This window comes from Crocodylus siamensis, chromosome 1 (genome assembly GCF_052110815.1).
Source record: "Crocodylus siamensis isolate JL-2025a chromosome 1, ASM5211081v1, whole genome shotgun sequence".
Taxonomy (NCBI): Eukaryota; Metazoa; Chordata; order Crocodylia; family Crocodylidae; genus Crocodylus; species Crocodylus siamensis.
The window spans coordinates 299,112,777-299,138,421 of record NC_143395.1 but is presented as its reverse complement, the minus strand read 5'-3'; the positions used below and the strand labels follow the sequence as shown (position 1 = coordinate 299,138,421).

Genomic DNA, 25,645 nt, shown 5'->3' with positions numbered 1-25,645 from the left:
AAGCTTCCCCCTCCCCTTGGAACAGCAGGGAAAACAGCAGCAAGCAGGGGAGGAGAAGAGAAGAGGAGGGCAGGGGCATGGAGAGGAAGGTGGGGAGGGATTTTTACATGCTTTGGGGACTTAAAAAAAATGCCCCAGAGCCTCCGGCAGCATGGAATGCCCTCACCAATGGGTTGGGAGAGGAGGCTGGGAGTGGTTGGGGAGGGTGCAGTCACCCCTGCAGCATGAGTGACTGCTCCTGTACCCATCTTTGCCAAATCCTGGATCCATCCCTGGCACATATACGAATATATATGGACTTATATAGATCTCTGATGAACTGAGCTTCAGCTCAGGAAAGCATGTGCTATATATGCACATACATACTTCGGTTAGTTTATAAGGTGCAAAGCTACCCTGCTTTCTACTTTACTTCAGACTAACACAGCTGATATGTCTCTCTACATCACTCTGAAGAATGTCAGCATGGGCACAAGTTTGTAATTCTGGGATTTGGGATAGGAGTCCCCCCTTCCACACATCCACCCCACCATCAAAAGAACTAACACAGACAGATCCATCTTCAGCTGGAATCGTTTTTCGTGGTGCCGCTCAAGTGAATGAATGTATAATCTGACAGTAGGCCCCTACTGCACTGATTCCCTGTTAGATTTACTCCAACCAAAATCTCATCTCACAGCTGAGGTACACTGAAAATTATTCCTCTGAAAGTTCTCAGTGAAGAATGGAAAGATGTTAAATGAAAAGCAATGTTGGTTATGATTTTTTACTAAATGATTCGAAACAATTTTTTTAAAAATGTATCAACTCCCCCACCACCAAATGCTTTAATTTCATTGAATTCATTTGAAATAATTGTATAAAAATAGAAAAAGTTAATATTTGGTAAATAAGTTCAAACTAAACCAAATTTTTCCTTTAGTTCAAAAGTTTCCATAACCAATACTTACCATTTTCCAACCAGCCTTAATCCTGTTATATTGCCCCTTAAGATAAATATAACAGGCTACAGCCTCATCAAAATCAACACTAAAGTATAATATACACATGGTGTATAATATACTCTATAAAAGTGCTTGTGAAGAGAAAACTACAAAGTAACTCTACATTACTATCAGAAAATATTTTAAGTTATTTTGAGCTAATTTCTACAACACTGTAGAAAACTAAAGAACCAAAACAAATTAAAACAATTCCTTACTGTACAATACATTCATAGGATCCAGAGTCTTGTAAAGTTGCAGGCATAAACCAAAGGACGTTCCCTTCCTGATGTACTCTGGAATGTTTATTTTTAGTTACAGGTATTTTTTCTCCACTTCTGTACCAAGTCAGGTTCTTTTTCAGCTGCTGAAGTTTCAATACATTACCCAATAAACAATCAGTAGCAAGAGGCTGCCCTGTCAGTACAAATACTGAACTTTGGTTATGCAGTTCATCACTTGAGTCATATATTTGACATTCTTCTAAAAAACAGAGACAAAAAACAACTGAGTATGAAGCTAGGGAGGCAAACTCTTCACTTTTTAAACAGGTTTTCAGCATCATTTTTCAGGATGAAAAATTCCAGCTATGCATGCACAAAATAGAAGGTACACTATAATGACACTAAGCAACTTTTGGGGGGAATTTTAAGCACAGGAATCACAGTCTGAATAACAATCTAAAATCCTATCCTGATGTCTATTTTATACACAGGTATTAAAATGCATCACCTTCCATATCACAGCCCAAAACTGTTCCAGCAACTACTGTATGTACCCAAATCCAAGACAACTTCGAATTTAAGATGAATCTCCATAACTACATTCTATATATGGAAAATTATAGATGTTATAATTTTCCATGTATAGAATCTAATTGCCTTAAATTTAAGAGAAATAAAAAGATCAAAAAGTAAGACAGCTTTGTAATGAGAATATTGGAATGCCCTAAAAACAGAGTTCTTCTTAGCACCACTCTGTGGGCCTGTCTATGAGATGCTTAATGCACAGTAGACTAAATCTACTCAGTATTACAGCATTACATTAAAAAACCACGCTAATATACTAATATACAGTAGAATTAGTCTACTGCACATTACACATCACAAAAAGACCATGCACTGTTGCTACTGTGTATTTAAGTAGTACCTCATATTACAGGTATTAAACTTAATACACTGTAGCATATTAATGTACATTAGCGTAGTAATGCACATTAAAATGTACATGTAGACTTGCCTGTATCACTTAAATCAGTAAACAAATTACCATATTTACTCAAATCCATGATGAGATTTTTCCCCCCCCCACATTTCTCATGGGGAAAAGGCTCATCACCTTATATTTGAGTACGATGCAGGCAGCTGGCAAGGCTCCAGCCCCAGCTCACAGCCAGACATTTGTGGCATAGACTAAAAATTCATGTGACATTTGGGTAAAAATTCAGAACCAAGTTACTTTTACATGTATGCATAAAAAACAAACAAAGAAACACTGGTCAACCTACCTGTCTTGACTAAAAAGAGAAAAACTAGGCTTATACTGCAGGTAAACAAATCTGTGTTCATTATGTTGTACTACAAAGGAGAGAAAAGAAAAGATTTTCAGCAACATCTTTCTAGATCATCTTTCAGTTCATATAACCAAAAAAGGTGACAAGAATCCAAATTAAAACTTAAAATCATCTGTTCTCATCTAAAAAGAAATATATAAAGATACTTTATAGTGTCATAAAAAGTAGGGCTGAAAAGGACCGCAGGAAACCATCTAACCCCCTGCTCAAGACAAGATCATTCCTGATTAAACCATCCCAGTCAAGTACCCGGTCAATAACTATAGAGGAGTATAAGAGTATTGCCTCAGTATGCAGAGGTGAAATCAGGAAGGCCAAAGCACAACTGGAGTCACAGCTAGTAAGGGACATGAAGGATAACAGGAAGGGTTTCTACAAGTATGTCAACAACAAGAGAAAGATCAGGGAAAGTATGGGTCCCTAACTTAATGAGAGAGGCAACCTAGTGACAGATGATACAGAAAAGGCTAAAGTACTCAATTTTTTTTTCACTTCCGTCTTCACAGGCCAGGTCAGCTCCCAGACTACTGCACCTGGCAGCACAGTTTGGGGAGGAGGTGAGCAGCCCCCAGTGGCAAAATAATAGGTTAGGAACTATTTAGAAAAGCTGGATGTGTAAAAGTCCATGCAGCCAGATGGAATGCACCTGAGGGGGGCCGATGTGATTGAGAGCCACTGGTTAGCATCTTTCAAAACTCGTGGCAATCAGGAGAGTTGCCAGATGACTGGAAAAGGGCAAATAAAGTGCTCATCTTTAAGAAAGGGAAGAAGAAGGAAGATCCAGGGAACTACAGATCAGTTAGCCTCAACTCAGTTCCTGGAAAAATCACGGAGCAGATCCTCAAGGAATCCATTTCCAAGCAGTTGGAGGAGAAGGTGGTGATTAGGAACAGTCAGTATGGGCCCACAAAGGGCAAGTCATGTCTGACCAATCTGCTTGCCATCTATAACAAGATGACTGGCTCTGTGGACGTGAGAAGAGCAGTGGACATGATATACCTTGACTTTAACAAGGTTTTGTTGTGGGAGACAGTATCATTCCCACAAGCAAGCTAAGGAAGTACAGGCTGGATGAATGGACAGTAAGGTGGGTAGAAAACTGGCAGGATTGTTGATGTCTAGCTGGCAGTCAGTATGAAGTGGAGTGCTCCAGGGGTTGGTCCCGGGGTCAGTTTTGTTCAATATGTTCATCAGTGGCCTGGAAGATGGGCACAAACTGATTGAAGACTGCTTCAGACTAGATACAAGTAAAAACTTCTTTACAAGCTGAGTACCAAGGTTTTGGAACAGGCTCCCCCCAGAGGTAGTACAGTCACCCACCCTGGCAATCTTCAGAAAGCATCTTGATGCCCATCTCACTGAGGTCATCGGACTCTGGGCAGTCTTTCCTGCCCAAGTGCAGGGGGCTAGACCCGATGATCTGCAAGGTCCCTTCCAACCCCTAACTAACAAACCATAGATTGGCCCCTCAGCAAGCTTGCAGATGATACCAAGCTGGGGGAAGTAGTAGATATGCTGGAGGGTAGGGCTAGGATTCAGAGAGACCTAGACAGATTGGAGGATTGGACCAAACCAAATCTCAGAGAGTTCACTGAGACCAAGTCCTGCACTAAGGATGGAATAATCCCATGTGCCAATAGAGACTGGGGACCAACTGGCTAAGCAGCAGCTCTGCAGAAAAGGACCTGAGGGTTATAGTGAACAAGAAGCTGAATACGAGCCAACAGTGTGCTCTTGTTATGAACAAGACTATCAGCATACTGGGCTGCATTAGTAGGAGTACTGCCGGCAGATGGAAGGAAGTGATTCTTTCCCTCTATTTGGCACTGGTGAGGCCACATCTGGAGTACTGGTGTCCAGGTTTGGGCCCCCCACTACAGAAAGGATGTAGACAAATTAGAGAAAGTCCAGTGGAAGGCAACAGAAATAGTTAGGGGTCTGGGGCACATGATGTATGAGGAGAGGCTGAGGGAACCAGGCTTGTATATTCTGGAGACAAGAAGACTGAGAGGGGATTTAATAGTACATAGTAGGAAAACCTTTCACACAAGGAGGTGAGTAAAGCACTGAAACAGGTTATCCAGAGAGGTGGTGGAATCTCCATCCTTGGAGTTTTTTGGATCTGGCTAGACAAAGCCTAGGCTGGTATAATCTAGGTGGGGTGGGGATCCTGCTTTGAGCAGAGGGTTGAATTAGATGGCCTCCTAAGGGCCCTTCCAACACTTACTTTCTATGATTGTGTACTTGCCTAACCTGCCCTTAAAAATTTCCAGCACAGAAATCCCACAGTCTCTCTGAATAGCCTGTTCAAATGTTTATCCACCCGTTAACAAAATCAATGCTCCTTGTCCTGTTCCCTGCAACCGCAGTGAATAGACTGCCTCCATCCTCTTTATAAATGCTCATCGGGTATTTAAATACTGTTATCAAATCCCCCATCAGTCTTTTCTTCTGCAGCCCACACAATCCTAGTCCTTTTAGCATGACTCATAAATCATACTTCCCAGACCTCTATTTAATACTTTTGCTGCTCTCTGCTGGAATCTTACCAATTTGTCCACATCCTTCTTGAAGTGCTCCAGGTGAAGCCTCAACGGTGCAGAACAGAGCAAGAGAATCATTTGCTTGATTTGGAAGTGACACTCTTGTTAATACTGCCTATTTTGCTGTTGGCCTTTTTTGGCAATAAGAGTACACTATTGGAAGATATTCAACTTCTGACTCTTTATAACCCCAGGTCCCTTTTTGAAGAAGTGCAGCCTTGCCATACATTCCCCAGTCTATTTGTACAAGAGATTTCTCCCATCCTAAGTGCAGGACTTCATGCTTGCCCTTAATGAATTCAATTTGATTAATTTTGGACAATTTCCATGATTCAAGATCATTCTGAATCCTAGCCCTACACTCCAGAGCATCTGCAAATCCACTCAATTTTGAGACATCTGCAAATTTGCTAATTGTACACTCAATCCAACACTGGGCCCAGGCCAGACCCTTGAGAAACCCCTCTTGATGCGTTCTCCAAAGCAGAAATTGAACAATTGATGACTGTTCATTAAGCATGATGATCCAAACCATTATGTATCCACCTTGCAGTACTTTAATCTGACCTGTATTTCTTTAGTTTTGTAATGAGAACAACATGGAAGATGGATCAAAAGGCCTGCTAAAGTCAAGATGCATCACATCCACTGCTGTCCACAGAGGCTGGCACTCTGCTGAGAAGGAAATCAAGTTAATCAGACATGACTTGCTTTTGCAATTTGATCTTGCACGTACATTTTAGCTGCTCCTGAGCACATTGTTCTCTTCCAGGTGTTTAGAAATACACTCTTTGATGGCTTGATCCATAATCTTTCCAGGTCAGACTAACTGGTCTGCAATTCCTCAGACTTTCATTCTTCCCTTTCTTAAAGATGGACACTGTAGTTGACCCTTTTTCAGTCATCTGGGACCCCACTCAACCCTCCATAGGTTCTCAAAAGATGATAGCCAACAATTCTGAAATTTCCTTAGCCAATTCCTTCGCTACTCTAGGACATATTCCATCCAGCCTAAACAACACGAAATGACCAACTTCTCCAGAAATAAAACCAGGATTTTACAAAGCGGATACTGGAGCAGCAATGGATGCGATGGGTGGCTACATCCCCCACTCCGAGCCTCCTCCCAAGGATGGACAGGCAGCATTAGTCAGGGACTGTTTTAGTCCCCAGACCAGGTAAGAATTCCCACCTTTCCCTTTCCTGCTCAGAAGCATGTCCCCTTCCATGCTTGCTGTTGCCTCGGGCAGAGCTCAGCCCCCACACAGTCCAACTGGAGCAGCTCTGAGCTTACCTCACCCACGGACAGCAGCAGCAGTGGAAGGCATTCTACTGAATAAATACTCATCTGTAGACTGGACCTTGGCAATCATTCTGTAGGAACAACACAGCAGCAGGTTTCATGGGATTTTGTTTGTTTACTTGTTTTTAAGAAACATTAAGAAAGACATCAATGGAAATAACAAGAGAAGTTGACAGGTTGCAAACCATCAAGTTAAAATCTGAACAGTATAAAAGTTAACTGTCTAATTCCTTGTGTTAGTCTATTAATAATAATTTCTCTCACACATCAAAATGTTGAACTTTTGAAAATTCTGATTAGTTCTATTAGCTTTATAATTAATCTATTTTAGCTACCAAATACATAATAAAATTAGTATAGGTAGACTTTATGCAAAAGAAAGGCGTTCTGTGGATTCCTACACAGAGTTCACTGAAGCCGGATCAGGGCCTCAACATCTAAAAGCCTTACTTAGGTCAAGGTGTCTGTGCTGTACAAGCTGGGAAAGGCAATAGATTCTGCCTCTGAGCGGAAGGGAGAGCAATTTCTGTTGGACAAGTTTCACAGACACACTTACTGGTCTATATTGCAGTATCTGATCTAGTTCTAGATTGGCTAGAAAATCATACACAACACAGCTTTGCTTGACCACTCAACGGTCCCCAAAATGAGCCTTTAAAACCAGAATTCCTATTCCCTGCCTCTTCCAACTAGACCCAGTTTGACAATCTGTTTTGTAAACACTTCCCCCTGCACCACTTCATGTTTACTTCCCAACTTACCAGCTTAGTTTCACAATAGGATTCTTTGAGAAGAAAACTGCAGCAAAAGCCACAAATCCTTCCCTGTGAATCTCCTAGAGTCAGTTCATCCAAGTTCCTGAAACATATACATTCATTCTCTAGACCTGCCCTGCCTACTTCCGGGCTCTACAGAAGTAGGTGCAAGCTGAGGAAGAATATCTAGAACCTGTCCTAGGCTCCGCCATCACCTAGAAACTGCCACGCCAGGCACATCATCTAAAAATACTCCGTCTAGCACATGCATCCATTTCACTTCTCCATCTCCCTTGGACAAACTGGCTTTTGAGAGTTATACACTTCTGTTCCACCTCCTAACCATTAAAGTTGAAACACCACTTCCCACTATTCAATCTTTTTTTTTTTTTTTAAAATAACTTATAATTTCTAACCATCACATTCTGATTTTGCTACACAAGAATAATTAGAAAATTTGAGTGTACAAAGAGAATAGTAGGAATGACCATTTCAGGCCTTGTTCACAGTTGCAAATGTGACATAAATATTATCTAAGAATTCTTCCTGTTGGCCAATTTCTCTGACTTTTCACCTAAATTGTTAGCTACAACAGCAAAAATTCTTATTGGAAGTATCAGTCACTCCTAAAATATTAGACTACTACACAGCATTTATTCCAACATACAAGTTTCAAACAAAGAATATTAATAGCACTTTTTAAAGAAAGATAAATGCATGGCCTGAGAAATGAAACGAACTAAAGACTATGTGGAATGTGTTATGTTTTAAGGAATAATAGAAAGGAAACTTCATACTTTCCATTTTAATGAGTGACTGGGTACCAGCAAATTTAAATTTTGGTTATTTTTCTGGCTTTATACAGGATTGTGCTTAACATAAAAGTAATATGTACATTTATTTTATAAGCAAATCCAATAAGGATCAAAGTAAAGCAGATCAAGCAAATAAGAAAATCTCAACTCTTTACCTCCTGCACCATTGAGCAGAGTATCTAAAGGAGCTACATCCCGATAAATCCTTGCAAGCATCTTAAGTGCCACTTGGAAAGAAAAAGGAATACATGCTGGGAGCCTGTTAAAAGGGTCTTTTTTCATTTGTCTGCAACAAATAACTACCATTGTTTAATGTCTGTGACTGCATACAGCTTCTTACAGAAAATACATGAATTGCAATTTGGTGTCATTTTCTTTGCTATCTTAAAGTACAATTACCCAAACTGCACTTAATATGGATTGGCTCAAGACATGATACCCATGTTAAATGTTTCTAAACATCAGAGTAAAACAAAACACTAGGCACTTTGATTGTGTGGTATGTTTGAGAAAAAGGCTGCTCCTTTACTTATCTAGAGCCTTTGGAATAAAGAATTCTCAGGGGCTCCATAAAAGAAAAAGGGTCATTTCCATTGACCTTCACTTCTGGTTTAAAATGCAATTGGGCAAAACTGAAGACAGGAGTACAGCTACATAGGAGTTACCCTCTCCCATAAAATAGGGGCATTTCCACCTTTGTCTCTGCTGCACTAAGAATTTCTCTCTCATAGGTGTGAATAGAACAGGAGCAGAAAGACATAAATATGTGGCCCTATTTGAATGCTAAAGTCTGTGCTGCCTTCCTCCTTGTCACATGTACTGGCCTCAGTCACAAAAACAAACTTTGATTGCTTTTTCTTTCCTGCCAATTGTACTGTTTCATGTCCTTCAGATGGGCTTAAGCAAGGCAGGTTTCAGTGACATATTTTACTGGTCCAGCAGAGTCAAACCTCTCTCCCAACCATCTCCCAAGAGATCACCAAGAAAGCCCCTTGCTTTTTGCAAACTGCCTGGCCCACTGGGGCTACAACAGCACTTCAACTCCTTATGATTTAATGCCCCAGGATGGTTTCACCTGCCTGGCCGCACTGAGGACAACCAGTCACACAGGTATTGCTAGTGATGGTGGGGCAGGAGAGGGAAAACCCCACTTGGAGCTGACAGGCTTGAGAGTTGCAGGTAGATCAGCTCACCTGTCGGTTCACCAGGGACAGGGCAGAAATCAGTGGCAGCTGGGGTTGAGGTGAGGAACCCCTGCCCCTTCCAGACAGAGCCAGAGCCAGAGCTCGACTGACTTCAGCAGCAGCAGCTCTGCCCACCCCCAGGCAGAAAGGGAGCCACAGGGGAAGGGAGGGGAGGGGAGGGGAGGGAAAAGCAGCAGCAGCAGGAACCGGCTGCCAGGCAGCTCCCAGGGCAAGAGGCGCTTACCTGAAGCAGGAGGCAGCTGGGACCGCGCTGGATGCGGAGGGCAGTCCGGCTGCTGCGGAGCTACAGCCCTGCCCCTGCCCCTGCCGCCAACACGCCCCGCCCGCAGCCGGGGAAAAGAGCCAAGGTAAGGCTAACAGAGACGGGAAGCGCAGGATCGCACTGCCGCCAGTAACGCATTTATAGTGTGTGCGCGTGCGCAGACACGCGTTCCTTCCAGCCCTCACCAGCTGTGATTCTATTGGAGCCAAATGGCATCTAGTATATACAGACTATGCCTATTACTGTAGAACAGATAGATCTATGTAGACACACACTAGATAGATGCGCATGCGCACACACATATTATATGTATATTAGACACCACTTAGATCCAATATATTTTGGCTCCAGTGTGTAACACATTGGGTTCGGATTTGCCTTTAGCCAAGTCAGATCACATGTGCGTGTGTGTGGCAGGGGCAGTGCTGCAGTGCGCGCACGCACACGAACAGAGGGGATAGATAATCACACACAGACAGACCTATCCAGACACACACATACATACACAGATGTTTACAGACATAGACACACACATATGGCATCTAATATATATTGGAGTCAAGTGGGGGTGTAATGTACATATAATATTATATGTGTGTGTGCATGTATGTGCACACATGTGCTCCTATCTAGCTATCTTTTTATTTATATATATGGTGTGTGGGTGTGTTGCCCACTTAGTATTAGTGTTGCCAGCAGATGGAAGGAAGTTATTATTCCCCTCTACTCAATGCTGACGAGCCCATATCTTGAGTAGTGTTTCCAGTTTCTCTCCTCCCCCACCCCTACTACAGAAAGGATGTGGAGAAATTAGAGAAAGTCCAGCAGAGGGCAATGAAAATGGTGAGGGGGCTGGAGCACATGTACACACACACACACACACAAATATATGTATAGTAGATGCCATTTGGCTCCAAAAGAATCATAGAATCACAGCCAATGAGGGTTGAGAGGGACCTCAGGAAGTCACCTAGTCCAACCCCATGCTCAAAAGCAGGATGGTCCCCAAGTAGATCATCCCAGCCAAAACTTTGTCTAGCCAGATCTTAAAAACCTCCAAGAATGGAGAGTCCACCATCTCTCTGGGTAGCCTGTTCCTGTTCCTCCTCAAGAGAAACTTCTTCCTAATGTCTAACCTAAACCTCCCTGGCTGCAGCCTGAGACCATTGCCCCCCGTTCTGGCATCTGACACCACTGAGAACGGGCACATGAGCCGGATCAGGGCTGCAGTGGACTCCATTTCCGAGTGGTGGCAGATAACCATTTCCCAGCAGCCCCCACCCATGTCATGGCAAAGCCAGCCCCCGCGGTGCCCTAACAGTGTGGGGCCAGGGTTTCCATGGAGAATCCCCCCAACCACACTGACAGGGCATGCAGCTGGGTGGGCAGCTGCTCTGAGGCTGGGATCTTGCAGTGGTGACAGCGTGGTCCAGAGCTGGGGCAGAGCTGTGATCCGCAGCCTGCACGCCCCGGATTGTGGCTCTGCCCTGGCTCCAGATCGCATGGTCACCACCGCACGATCCCAGCCCCAGCCGCAGAGCAGCTCCCTGCCCAACTGCGGGCCCTGTCAGAGCTCCTGGGGCTGGTCTCCATGCAAACCCTGGCTCCACACTATCACAATGCTGCTATTAGGGTACCCATGGAAACCAGCTGCAGCAACAAGGGCTGCTGGGAAATGGAGTCAGGCTGCCCACCGGATCTGTCATTTTGCCCACCCCTGCTCTAGCTCCATTCTCTTTTGAACCCCACTAGGGGTAGCTGAAAGCAGCTATTAAATCCCCCCTCAGTCTTCTCAAGACTAAATAAACCCTGTTCCCTCAGCCTGTCTTCAGAAATTATGTGGTCCAGCTCCTGAACCATTTTTATTGCCCTCTGCCAGACTCTTTCCAATTTGTCCAAATCCTTTCTGTGGGGGAGAACTGGACAGTACTCTAGATACAGGCTCACCAGTATCAAATAGAGGGGAAGAATAACTTCCCACAATCTGCTGGCAACATTCCTTCCAATCCAGCCCAGGATGCCATTAGCCTTCTTTGTAGCAAGGGCACACTGCTTGCCCATATTCAGTTTCTTGTCCACTGCAACCCCCAGATCCTTTTCTGCAGAGCTGCTGCCCAGCCAATCAGTGCCCAGCCTGTATCAGTGCATGGGATTGTTCAGTCCTAAGTGCAGGCCTTTGCACTTGTCCTTACATCACAGTGTGGGGCAGGTACTCTGCAGCTGGCCTCCGTTTATGGCATCACTGACTGATGAGCTCCATAATATGTTTAACACATCACAGACCCTCGCAACTACACAGGCTGGACCTTGTTCCAAACCACAGCAGCCCCCAGGCAGTGATTCCTCCAAGCCCTCCAGAAGAGAGGGCTTACATGCTTGGGACCCCTCCAACAAGATGCTTGAAACTGGAAAAAGAAGCCACTCCTGGAGAATGTAGAGGGTTCTACTGCAGGACAGCAACCAAAGCTGGCACTGTTACACTGACCCATGAACAGAAAAAAAAGAGGCTGGGAAAACCACTGAGGCCCTGACCACACATTACATATATTGCACAATTCCCAATATATTGAGACCAGCCACACATGCAAAGTAATTGTCATGCAATAAAAATGACTACCCAGGTATAAAGAGAGCCAACCAGCTATAAAGTTACTGATCAAAAAGGTGTAACGATTCTATAACTGGTTTCTATCCCATTTTCATTTAAACGTGTAGCAAGCAGGGTAAAAATTCATAAAAGAAGCTGAAGAAGGCACTCTGGAACCAAAAGAAGAGGAATTCTCTTCAGCAGGGAGGATTTGGGATTCAAGCCACAATCTTTTCAGGCTTCAAGGCTAGAGCTCCCCGGAGAAACTGAGCCCCATCTGCCACTCTGGCAGGATGGCTTGGAAAGTAAGGCAGCTTTATCCATTGATAATGCAAATGTCCTCGGAATAGGAAGTGCTGTAAGGCGAAGTCACTGGAATTTGAGCAGGAGGCAACCAAAGGAACAGCAAAACAGAATGTACCAGCCGGAAACAAGAGCAGTAAACAGAAGAGATGTTGCATTGCTTCCACTACTTAAATGCAACTCCCATCACACTGAGGGGCTCCCATACTGCACTGTTGGGAATCCTCCTATCCCTAGTCTTGTACCAATGCAAATCCTCTATTACAAAACCCAACGTAAGAGTAGACCAGCAATCCTACATTCACATGCACAGCTGTACTGTCACTGGATCATAAGCCGACTGAGTATTCTTATACAAGCCATCTGCAGGTGTCTGTACTAGCACCTGCATCATTGCTATCTCAAGTGGCACTGCATTGTGCTACAGCAACGGTGGGAAAGATCCCCGAAGTTTGGACTATAAGGCCAAGCGCTTTCACAGTTGTACATTTATTACTGATGCCAGTGAGAACTGTGAGATTCAACTCAGAGTAAGGTTGAAACACCAGTGAAAGATAGGTTAAAAAAGATCTGCTACTTCAGCATGTATCCTAACTCTCCCTGGATTAACCTAGTTGCATACACAGCAGTAAGTAGAAATTTAAGTTAAAATTCCCCATGAGCAACATTCTGCCCTGCCCTTCCCTTTTATAGCTGTGGTATTTCTTCCATACAGATGCAAAAAAAACAAAGCAATATTTAGGTTGTAAGACTGCACACAAAGTACAATGTAATAATGAAAGCTCCCAAATCAGTGCTCTCATCTGCTTTTATATTATACTTCAGTGACCAAAGTGGCTATTGCCAAAAGGAGATGTTGCCACTGATTTCTACCAACAGGTTCGGTTTCTGTGTTTTAGTGAATGCTTAAAAAATTGTGAGAGCTTTCTAGGACTGGAAGTTATACATTAAAGATCAAATATCATCACAATAGACAAGTCAAAGGTCTTTCCAATGCAAAACACCCCTTTGGGCTACTGCAGTTAAGAAGCATCAGTTTCTATGGCTACATCATTAGTTTATATGTGGGTGGTTAACATCAAATCCAGCACCACACACTGAACTCCCCAGCCTGAATGACCAGGTACCCGTTTACAGCTGTGTCAACTGCAGATGGCTTTTGATCTACATCCAGAATAGAGCTTGAACTCAAAAGCCTCAATGAGATGCCGCAAACATAAAATTCAAGAGAAGTGTAGATAATAGGAGAGGACAAAAGATACCACCAGTGCCCTAATATATACAATACAGTATATGTTCAAATTTAAAAGAAAAAACCCACAAACATGTCATCACTTGCAATTACTCAAATGAATGATGAAAATCATATTAGCCAAAACAAAAAAATAACATTTCACATATACATTAGTCTGCAAAAGAAACAAGTTTATATATTCAGAAAATTCAGAAAATAAACCAAGGCATTTTCTATAAAATATAAAATCAGTGGACATCACATCTTTGACACAAGGTATCCCATACTGATTATACTATATCCAGTCTATGAAAATATTTAATTCAGCCTAGGTAATCGATGGATTTGTAGAAAAAATATCTTTTAAGTAGTAACTGTAAACAATTTTAAAAGTCAGATTTTTAGTGTCAGAATTTAGGTCTTCTGTATTAGGTATGAAAATATCTGACATTCCAAGTGCAATGTCCATTGGCAGTACTTAAAAGCAGACCTAAAAAATTCCATAGGGGTAAATTTGATAAATTTGAAGTATGTATTTTAATATACATTTTACTAAAATGTGGGAAATTTGACCTTTCCATCTCCCTGTTCATTAAATGCAAATAAAATAAAGTGGCATTTAGATTTTTACTTTTCAAAAGCCAAAGAGAAAATCCCACCTGCTTTACTTTGGAAATGTGCATAAGTATGTTTGTATAGCTCCACAGATTTTACCTTGTATCACTATCCACACATTAAGGGTCATATATATCACAATAGTTGAGCAACTGTATTTTGTACAATTTGACTTCATTTTTTTTTTAAGCCAAGGTTAGGGACACAGTACAGAATTTTAGAAGCTCAGTCTTATTTTCAAAATGACTGTATATGGCAACTGTTACTAACTAGGGTCCAGCCATATGTGAATTTTAAAACTGGCCAACTGAGATGTGCCTGTGCAAAAACTTTGACCAATTTTTAAAGTGCATAAGTACATTAGAACACTCATACCCCTTAATGTTCCAAGTGCATATTCTACCAATGCTAAAAAATGTTACTGTTATGCAATGACCAAGAATGTTTTTAACATTAGACTGAAAAGGAATTTATAATAAAAAATATCCTTGTAGCCTTGCATCACCTGCTGTTACTAGCGCTGATCTAGAGACTAACTAGTTGAAGAGCAAGGGAGGGTGTTAAGAGGGCAAAGCATTCTTTAATAGGCTAACACGATGTTCCTTTCTTGTGTTCTCTTCTTCCTCCCCTAGGAAGATATCACAGTGATGTGAGGAGTACAAAGATTCATGTTGCACCAGACTAAATGAGGCAGTGATTAATAAATGGCAGCAACTTTAACATTTTATTTCAACCAAAACAACTGGCTTCAGGTATTAAAAAGTTTGGATATAAAACAATTTCCATCATGTGTTTCCTTTTTTAAATTTTCCAAAGTGGATGTTCTAAAAATGCAAACAGTATTTTCTTCCTTTACAAAAATGTTCTCTCTTCAAGAAATCCTGCTGTGCTTATTACAGTGTCATCACTGCACTATTGATGTAATGATTCAACACGTGCTGCTGATTTGGTCAGAAGAAAGGATAACCAGTCAGTCACCATTTCGTATCTTTAGAGGAAGATAATGTGACATCTTCAGTCCTCAAAGCCTCTAAATGAGATGGCCTGTATATAAACACATACACACAAATATCCTTCATTTAAAAGCATTAAAATAGGACTGCTAGCAGCCATTAAAATTGAACATTAGTGTCATCTTTCCAATACTGGTGTTTGGGGAGAACTAAAAGTTTTTGGTAACAAATGTTGTTCTGAGAAAGCCACATTTGCTCTGGGTGGCATTTGGTATCGTACATTTTTCCAGAATGTTGTATTTGCTGAATGAGATCTCTCAGAAAAGTCCCCTTTCCATCGGATGGCCCCATGTTTTTCCTTAACGTATCTGATGGATTCGGGCATGCTTGCGTAGTCCTTTATTTTACTGAGTTCAATCAGAATCACTTTAATTCCATCACGGATAAGAGCATTATACACAGCCAGTTGCTGTTCTGAAGTATCTTCTAACACATTGTAACAGGATGATTCTGGTATTAAAACAATTATAATTCTTCTACTTCGGTGGATTGTTTCATCAACAACGTTGATCACAGCTGTAATCAGAGGAAGAAAAAAGATTTTCAGCTCCTTCAAAAACATAAAGGCTGTTTGTTATTTTCCTGTTTTGGCTGCTTAAGTATCTAAACAAATCCCTGGCTAGTTTTTATTTATAGCTATTGTACCCATGACTATACCCAGCTGATCCTATTTACAAAAATAAAATGTGCTGTTCCACACACAGTTTTGGCTGAAGCTACCAACTGTCATGAAACATATTGGAACCAGTGTCAGGAACAAGACAAACTTGTAAAAGCTAAAATTTCTATGAAAGGAAAGCTAAAGCAAAATATTTGGTCTCTAAATTGTGCCCATCCCTAAGGCACAATTTTAGATGAATGCTCAATTTTGGTAGACGGTTGACAGTAATACATTTCAAAGCAAAGGACCCTCCCCAAGCACACACTGTTGAGCAGACTCTGCTGCCAATATTAGAAAGCCCTAGGAATCGCAACCAAAACACACCAGCAGATCTATGCCGGGCTCTTCTTGGTGGCGGCTGGGCTTGGGGCAGGCGGCAGCAATGCTAGAAGGGGGCTGCAACCACCCCATAGCCCCGCACCCAGTGCTGCCACTGCCTGTCCAGCGCAGCCCCGGCTCAACCCCTGCCTTCCCTCACATGCCGGGAAGAGCCGGGGCTGCACCAGACAGGCGGCAGCGGCACTGGGAGTGGGGCTACAGCAAAATTTGGGAGAAGCCCGGAACAGCCTCAGCTTCAGCCTGCAGCTGCAGCTCGCCCACCTGCCCCGCTCTGCACAGATCCAAGAGCACAAGCACCACCACCCCATGGCTTTCCAGGGTGCACAGTGACAGGAGCCGCTCCCACCCCACACACAATCCCGTGGACAGTCCCCAAGCTCTAGCCTCCAATCCCTGCCCCATATACTAATCTGCATCCAGCTGCCAGGGCTGTTTCCACCACCCTGCCTGGCTGTATGCTGGCCACATGCGTGTGCACACACATATACATGTGACACCCCCTGCCTCTAATCAGCCTCCCCCGTTCCTCCAGCCCTAAGCAGCTCTTTGCAGGCTGGAATATTGCAAGGGGAAACCCATAGTTTTCAACTGTTTTCTTTTTTAAGGAGGAAAATCCGTGTTTTTCTCCTTAAAGAGAGAAAATCCACACTTGTCTCCTTCAAATGAGAAAATCCACATTAGTTCCGCAACGAACAGAAAACTCGTATTTCTATTAATAACACAGCAGCTCAGACACGTCTGCTTCTGGGAGCCACTTTGATAGGGGGAGGGGAGGAACAGCAATGGCAAGCCCAGCCTCAGACCACGTGAAGCCCAAAAATGGGAAGAAGGGCACATCTTTAAAGGAGCAGATGATTTATTGACAAGTCATTAGGCCACCCACTGTTTTCCTCTTAGGCTATGAGTACTAGTCCCCCTCCTTGCTTGTTTGCTCCCCCTCTCCTCCTCCTTGGTACTCCCTCCCTTCCTCCTGCCTGCCCTGCCACCTTCTGGTCCTTACCCAGGCACTGCAAGGGTTCCCCCCCGCCCCGCCACACTGCTCCCACCTGAGCTAAACAATAACTGGTAAAATTGATTATCACTCATCTTATTGGTTAAACATTTAATAATTGAATCTTTCACATCCCTAGCTAAATACTTAGATTCATCAAAGGTATATATTTACTAATAAACTTGTAAAATAATATCATGCATCAAGTACGTGGCCCCTAATAAAGAGGTGAGATTAGGCTGGGATTATAAGGAAAAATCCTCTTTGGGTCACCCCAAGCCACACATCACTGGCACTGGGGGACTCTTCTGAAGAAATCCAAGCATGGTACTACCTGACCCAAAGCTTGGTTTTCGTGTGCCAGCCTGCCAACTGACAGCCCCCAGATCTGTGTGCTATTTACGTTGCTACTGATAAGAAGCTGCTTTTAGGCTATGATTATGGGGCAAAATCCATTTTGGATCACCCAAAACATCACCACTGAAGGACTCTCCTGAAGAAGCCTGAGCAGGTCCCTGCTTGAAACCGAAACTCAGGTTTTTGAGTGCCAGCCTGCCAGTTGACACCCACTCCCTAAGGCCTGTATGCTGCTGTTCTGCCAGGCGCTGGACAGTAGTAGAATAGCTGTATACAAATATAGGGGTTTTACACTTTCAAATTTATCTCAAGCCCCAACCCAGAAACTCAGTAAAGTAAATTTGAACTGGGTTGTTCAGACCCAAAATCTAAACAAACCTACCCACTCACAAGCAAGTGTTAAATTAAGACAGGTTTATTACAAAAGAAAAGGGGACCAAGGGTACACCCTAACCAAAACCTTAACTACTGATGTTTAACAGTAGCTCAAAATTGATCACAGTCAGTTAGCAGCAAAGCAAACCGGGGAGTTACCACCTAACTCAGTGACTGCTGGGGGTCTCCGTCACTCTGCTGGGGGTCTCCACTGCTCCCCCACACTGCTGGGAGTCTCTGTCACTCCTCCATGACTAAATTCAGCTCTTTATTCAGGGCTATGTACATAGCACACAGACCTGCAGAGCCTGTCAGTTGGCAGGCTGGCATGTGAAAAATCACCCTTCCAGTCAGGCAGTGCTCTTCACAGGATTTGTCAGAAGAATCCCCCAGTGACAGAGATGTGTAGTTTGGGGGTTTTGCACCATAATCCCAGCCAAACTCACCTCCTTATCCATGGTACACAGGCCTGTTGGAGCATGAACTGACAGGCTAGCAAGTGAAAACCAAGCTTCAGGTCAGGCAGGGGCCTGCCCAGTCTTCTTCATCAGTCCCCAGTGGTAGAGACATATGTTTTGGGGTGACCAAAAAAGGATTTTGCCCCAAAATCCCATCCCAAATACAGCTCCATATCCAGGACAATGTACATGGCACACAGCCCTGGGGAGCTGTCAACAGGTCAGCAGCTACTCAAGATATGGCCTTCTGGTCCAGCAGTGGCCTGCCCAGACTTGCTCACAAAAGTCCCCCTCATGGCAGAGATTTGCTTTGAAGTGACTCTAAAAGGATTTTGCCCAGTAATCCCAGACTAACTCAGCTCCTTATTCAGTGTTTTGTAACTAGTACACAGGCCTGGGGGGCTGGTAGACTGGCTGGCTAGTATGCAAAAAATATTCAGGGTTACATACACAGCTCTCAGGCCTGGGTAGGCTGGCATATGAAAACTGTGCTTTGGGTCAGGCAGGAGCCTGCCTACACTTGTTCAGAAGAGATCCCCCATGATGGAAAAGAGTGTGTTTTTGGGTGACCTGAAACAGATTTTGTCCCATAATCCTAGCTGAGATGCAGCTCCTTATTCAGGGCAATGTACGTAGCACACCAATCTGAGGGCTGTCCATTAGGATGCTGGAACACAAAGACTGAACTTCAGGTTGGGCAGCACCCTACCAAGGTTTCTTTGGGAGAGTCTCCCAGTGGCAGAGACCTGTGGGTTGGGCTGACCCAAAAAAGGACTTTCAACCATGATGACAGCCCAAATTCAGCTTCTTTTTCAGTGCTATATAAATACACACAGGCCTAGGGGGGCATTGGTTGGTAGGCCACCATGCAAAAATTGAGCTTTGTGTCAGGCTGGGACTTGCCCAGATTTCTTCAGGAGAGTCCCTCAGGCATAGAGACATATGGTTTGTGGTGACGCAAAGTGGATTTTGTCCCATAATCCCAGCCCAAACTCAGCTCTTTCTTTGAGGCAATGTGTATTGCACACAGCTCTGGGAGGCTGCCAGTTGGGAGACTGGCATATAAAAACCAAGCTTCAGGTTGGGATGAGTCTGCTCAGACTTATTCAGAAGCATTCTCCAGCCATGGAGAGGTGTGGTTTTGGGTGACCCAAACAGTATTTTGCCCCGTAATCCCAGCCTAATCTCAGCTCTTCATTCAGGGCCATGTACTTCAAATATGATTTTACATTTTGTTCTTAAATATATATTTTTTATGAAATTCCATGTCTTTAACATGCCTAATTAATTACTATCAACCTTTAATTGTGTAACAATTAGCTTTGAAAAAGGAACCAGGAACCAAGATTAAGGAACTAAGAATAAAGAATCAACTTCAGTCTCATTTGTGATAGGAAGTGGGTCCAGTCATAAATACTATACTTTTTCTCACATACAACATGCACATTTTCCCCAAAAAACAGTCACTGGTAATATCAATGCACATTATATGCAAGAAATATGGTAAGAGCAGGTTCTGCTGCTTATTGGGAAAAACAAAAAGTAATCTGTAGTGATCCACAGGGAGCAGCACAATGATCAGGCTTGGTTCCCTAGCTGCTGCTATTCAGTTACTTACTACAAAGAAAGATTTTTTTTTCTCTTCATTCTGCCTTTCAAAAGCAAGGTGTGTATTTTATTCTGTGCTATATACAAGAAAATAAGGTATTTTCTGAAATAACATTTATTCAAACAATTTGCATTAAACAGATGTGGAATTTTAAACTTAATTCTTAATAATCTTAGAGTGGCCCAGATAGTTTTGCAAGCATTACATAAAATAGTCCACAAGCAAGTCTGAGTATTTCCACACACCCCTTTTCCTCGGGAAACCAGTAGATTTCTCCTAGCTTTCAGCACCAGGTACCTTTCTGTACCTTAAATCTGTCAGAATATTATTTTTTTTTAAAGGATTTCTCCAGAATTTCTTTTATTTTAAAGACAATTGCAGAACATTGTTCTGATCACAGTGACCTCATGATACTGAGGAAAACAAAATCTGTGCATATCACATGTTTCCAGATGAACCACTCATGTTTTATTTGCTCTGCATGGGCTTCTGTCAGAGTCGAAAAGTAAAGGGCATGTCCACCAGAAGTAAAGACACTTTATAGTGATTTGCACACCATATGCCCTTCCCACCATCCTTATTTTCCACTTGGTTATCTCTCATCAGCCTCAAGGATTGCTCCTGTTTTCCCTCTTATCAGCTTTCTACCCCCAGCTGCTCCAAGCTAGTTGCACGGTAATGGAAAGGCAGGACTGACTTCAGACAAACAGGGCAAACAACTTCACCATTAATAGGAAGTGAGAAGCAGATAACTGAGCAAGGAAAAGCACTGGAGCAGCTAAAGCACCTACTACAGTGGTCCCATACTCCCCATGAAAAGGAGGCATGGGAATAAGAAGGCCTGCACATGCAATATCAGCACACAGGTTTCATTACCTCATGTTTCAATTATCCTTGAAGCTTACATTTGAAGCCAGTGAAAGAAAACATTGATATTCCAATTTTAAAGAGCTTACCTTCCCCTGGTAAATCATCCCTTCCCAATATGAAGAGATTATAGCCACACTGCCTCTCTAAAACTTCTGGCAGTATCTTCAGTGCAAAAATATCTGGTGAGTAGATGCAGCTTACTTGCTTTTTTGGATAAAGAACATATGCGTCATAGAGCTTCCCATCTGAAACTGAAGTGTGAGAATATGATTAAGATCAACAAGATGTTCTAAGAAAATGATAGTTTCCCTGCCCTTTACACTGCTTTGGTTCCTAATCCTGTAATTAAAAAGAGAGCAGTGTAAATAAAAATAGAAATAACTATAGTCAAGTTTGGAAACTGAAGACTAAGACAACAAAAAGCTTTAAAGCTGACTACCTTCAAACATTCTTTTTTCTCTGCTAAAAAAATGCAGTATCACCAAATATTTGGAATTTAATTGTTACAATACCTCAAATTAATTTACATTCAAAAGTTGTATATACCTAGATGTTTACTCTTTATGACCAAATCTAAAAAAAGAGAAACATCAACCCACCCCTGGTCGAAAAACCCTCCACCTCTGCCCACAAAAAATCCCCAATATTTTAAGATCTGGAAAATAAATTATTTTAAGCAAATGTTACAATAGGCTAAATTTAATAAATTTTACATCATTCCAGTAACAACCCCAATGCACTTAAATAAATGCATTTTATTTATATGACAGTAAACTTCCTTTTAGGCTCTCATAATTGGTCAAGACACCATCAGCCTGTTCTCTCATTGCTCTCCCATTAATGTTAATGGAAATCCAGGCATGTAGAGACAGTAAAATATCACAAAAACTATGGATGCGAGAGAACAGGCTTCAGGCAGACATTTTCATTTGTCCTTTCCTGCATTCATAAAAATATATGTTCATATGATCTGTTATTGCTCTTATAAGATTAGTAATTAAAAACATGGTAAACTATTGCTGTGCAGCTTTGAGTACATATTGTATAAAAGAAGCGTACTTCAGCAACTTCCGAGGCAATGAGAAATATGCTGATTAGGATGAAGTCTAGATTTCTGAAAGAGCTGGCTGATACTACCAAAATACATAAGCCAGTGACTACTTCTCTGCCTAACGGATGTAGACTGCTATCTAAATGATTTAAAAGTCTGAGAGGCAAAGTTTGTTTTGGTGATATCTTTTATTGGATCAAGTATGTAGTTGGGAGAGATGGTAGGCAAGTGTTAAATAGAACTCAGAGGTAGGAGTGGACCAGGGAAGTTATATGGATTGCACCATAGCCCACCTGTCTGAAGAATGATATAAGCAAAGCTTTATTTACATGCAAGTTCTGGCTACTCATATCAAGTAGCTGCAATGAGCCTGTATTTTCCTCTCTGCAACAAGCTTTCAAACACAAGCATCTTTCATATCTGAGGAAGAAGCAGATGCATCTTAAGCTAAATACTGGTCTGGCACAGTTACAATAACACTCCTGCCTTGGAAGTCTGAAATATTTACATTAATTTTCAAACAATCAAAATATGTAGTTCACTTTAAATAGCCCCAAATAAGATTATTGACATTCCACTAAGGTCATTTGCATTTATCGTCCATTATGCAGAGTTTGTTCTATTAAAAACATGGCCTATAGTCTCAACACATAACTATATGGATACACAGACCAACCTTTTTTAAACAGGAAAATATGACAGGATTTCCGGTACCAGAGCACAATGTCAATTTTGAAAAACTTGTAAATAACTACAGCTAAAACTATTACAAACACCAGTGAAACTCCTCCTCCAATCAGGTATCCATGAATATTTGGAACTGCAATAGAAAGGGGGAGAAAAAAATATATATAAATCGGAACTGCGGCATGTGTCAAACATAAAACATCTTGTCAATTCTAGCAATCTTTCTTCAAACTGCCTACCTGCACAAGGATTCAGAATGAATAATCAACAAACAAAACTGTGGATTTTCCCTGTATTGCTTCAACAAGGACTATTACTGGCAGATATTCTACTAAAGTTAGAATGCTTGCCATCTAGTCCCAATGGAGGAAGCTTTCAAGTCAAAAAATAACTCACAAATAAATCCTATTTTCCAACTCAACACAAAATTCCAGAATTTCTTTATATATAAGAGCTAAACCTACATTCTCATACAAGCTTCTGTTGTTAAAAAGTAGCACAATTGTGGAAAAACAATAAGATAAAGAGGAACATATGAATGTGTTCTATTGGTTCTCCATTAGGCTGAACCAATAGGGAAGTGACTATCATTTACTAATCAACTGCACAGTTTCTAGGACAACATGTGACATATGGTAGAGGTTTCTAGCACACTATAAATATAAGCAACAACAAGCAAAAAAAAAAATCCTCCTAACTTCAGTCAGACCTCCGGGAACACAGGACCTATGAAAACAAGCCACATTTACATGACTAAATATGGTTTTAGGAGTATAATTTTAGGCACCCAATTTTTAACAGAGTTTTAAATAGTAAGAGGAGGAGATTAGGACCAGCTACAAACAGTGATTTTGTAGCATTAACTACAAAAGTTGAAAGAAAATTTAAATAAATTCTAGAAAAAAATTCTACGATGTTTCTATAACATGGATTAGTACAATCAAATCTCTAAGAGGGAGGTCAAGTAGAGTGCACAGTCAGAAAACATCCCAAAGAGATGTAGTGTCCCTGTAGGCTAAATTCTCATGAAATTTATGTTGTCTGTAGTGTGGGATATGTTTAGTCTCCTACACACACAGAGTGCTTGGGAAGGTGTTTTTGTCTGATGCAGTGTCTTTAAATGTGAGAAGTTTCTCATGATGATATAATCATAGAAAAGACAGAGCTACAAGAGACCCCAAGAGCTCATCCAGTCCAAGCTTCTGGTCCAAGCAGGATCATCTCTGCCCAAACGATCCCAAATTAATGTTTTATCTAACCTGCAAGTATCTGCATTTGATGTATACTCTGGGATCCTTCAAATTTCTGTGTAACAGAGTTTATGGTGAGTTTTGTTACTCAGAGGGGCATGGGCAGCAGCAAAGCAGCCAAGCAGTGGACAGGTGGCTACAACCTCAATCAGGTATAATTACCTGATTGGGAACAGGGCACAAATGTTTCCTATAAGAGCAGCGAATTGTTGGTGGGTCATCTTAAAGTCTGTCCCCTGCACTGCTGTGGCAGGGATAGCAACAGATCCCTGCCCCCTCACCTATGCCGTCCATCCCCCATGCTGCCTGACCCCTCAGTGTCTCTCCCCAGCTCTTGCCCCTGTCCACCCTCCATGTGACCCTCCTGCCACTTGCATCCCCATGTCTGTGCCTGACCCACCTTCCCTCTGTCCCATTTGCCACCTGCTCCCAAGCCTCTGCACCAGTTCCTGCTCCCCCCTGCCAGTGGAACAGTGGCTTGTCACCATGGCTACCGGAGCAGCTTTTGAACCCAGAGGAAGAACACTGCCACCACTTCCTCTCCCTGCTTCCCCAACTATTTCCCCTGTTGTCTATTGGAGTTGCTAGCAATTTGAGTCGAGTGTCCAAAGATTCCAAATGTGGTAGCCGGCAAAGAGATGGAGGTGAAAGCAACAGCGGCATTCACCCCTGGGATCCTAAGCTGTGACAACACAGCATCATTGACTGCAACAATGACAAGCCCCGCTGGCCAAAATTTAACCCCTCATGGACCATCACTTAAACAGCCTTTAACAAAAATATGACAGGGAAAGTCAAATGTGACCAGGGAAATTAAATCGCTAGAGAAAAAAAGGCAGCAAGCGTCCCAACCCAAAAGTGGTAAATTTAATAGATTTCATAAACATTAGGGGCTGGAAGGGACCTCGTGAGATCGAGTCCATCCCACACACCACAGGCAGGACTTCTGCAGGGATCAAATAATCCCAGCAAAATAAACATCCAAACACCTTTTGAATGAGTCCAGAATAGGCGTTTGCACCACCACTGTGGAAAGTCTGTTCCAGATGTTGGATACTCAGACTATAAAGAAGAAGTTATTCCTTATACTGAGTCTGAATAGGCCTTCTAGAAGTTTGTGGTCATTACATCTAGTTATCCCTTGGGGAGCCCTGGTGAACAACTGGTCTCCCAGATCCTGATGCACCCCCCTTATATACTCATAGGCAGCCACCAAGTCCCCCCTGGGCCTTCTCCTCTTCGCCTGGCTGAAGAGTCTCATGTCCCTCAGCCTCTCCTCAAAAGGCTTGGCCTTTGATCATATGGGTGGCTCTCCTCTCTCTCCAGAAGCTGTGTCTAAAAAAATGCTAAATTATATGTTTGCTTTAAGATATTGACAGAAAAAGTGTTCCATTAATAGTTTATAAAAGAATGATTTTTTTTTAAAGTTCAGAATTTAATAAATTTAAATAAAATTATTTAAATCTGGCAACAACAAGGATTTATAATGGATTAGCTTACACACATATATAATTACAACATATCAGTCCTATTTAATCAAAAGTTATTTTGTGCAGCTGAATTCAGCTAGTGTCAACCATTTTACTGAATTGTTCCCTTCAAGTTAATTTATCAGGTAAGAACTGTAATTATTGAAATAATGCTGAGCCTTACCTGGGTGTTCTAGTTTGATGTATACTGTAGCATGTCCATGGGGATAAAAAACACGACAGAAAAATTTATACAAGTAATCTTTGTTGGTCACTTTTGAGATGTTGAATTTTGCTCCAGCTATAAGTAGTCCATGGGGAGACTGTTTCCTACCAT

At 42.2% G+C, this 25,645-nt stretch overlaps 2 protein-coding genes across 4 annotated transcripts in view; both read right to left on the bottom strand.

The window, feature by feature from the left end:
* Positions 1-9,796, bottom strand: part of LOC149874681 (interleukin-1 receptor-like 2) — a 31,629-nt gene extending 21,833 nt beyond the window's left edge. Inside the window, exons 1-4 of the mRNA XM_090020682.1 lie at positions 9,401-9,796; positions 6,394-6,473; positions 2,491-2,560; positions 1,202-1,466 (exon numbers count right to left, since the gene is read on the bottom strand). Of these exons, the coding sequence (XP_089876808.1) occupies positions 1,202-1,466; positions 2,491-2,560; positions 6,394-6,447 (389 nt within the window). The 5' untranslated portion in view covers positions 6,448-6,473; positions 9,401-9,796. The remainder of the gene's footprint in view (positions 1-1,201; positions 1,467-2,490; positions 2,561-6,393; positions 6,474-9,400) is intronic.
* A 3,937-nt stretch (positions 9,797-13,733) lies between these two features.
* LOC149874680 (interleukin-1 receptor type 1-like) overlaps positions 13,734-25,645 on the bottom strand; it is a 56,868-nt gene continuing 44,956 nt past the window's right edge. For all 3 annotated transcript variants that reach the window (XM_090020703.1, XM_090020694.1, XM_090020712.1), the window contains 4 exons: positions 25,493-25,638; positions 22,579-22,722; positions 20,938-21,102; positions 13,734-15,707 (listed from right to left, as the gene is read on the bottom strand). In XM_090020703.1, the coding sequence (XP_089876829.1) occupies positions 15,310-15,707; positions 20,938-21,102; positions 22,579-22,722; positions 25,493-25,638 (853 nt within the window). In that variant the 3' untranslated portion in view covers positions 13,734-15,309. The remainder of the gene's footprint in view (positions 15,708-20,937; positions 21,103-22,578; positions 22,723-25,492; positions 25,639-25,645) is intronic.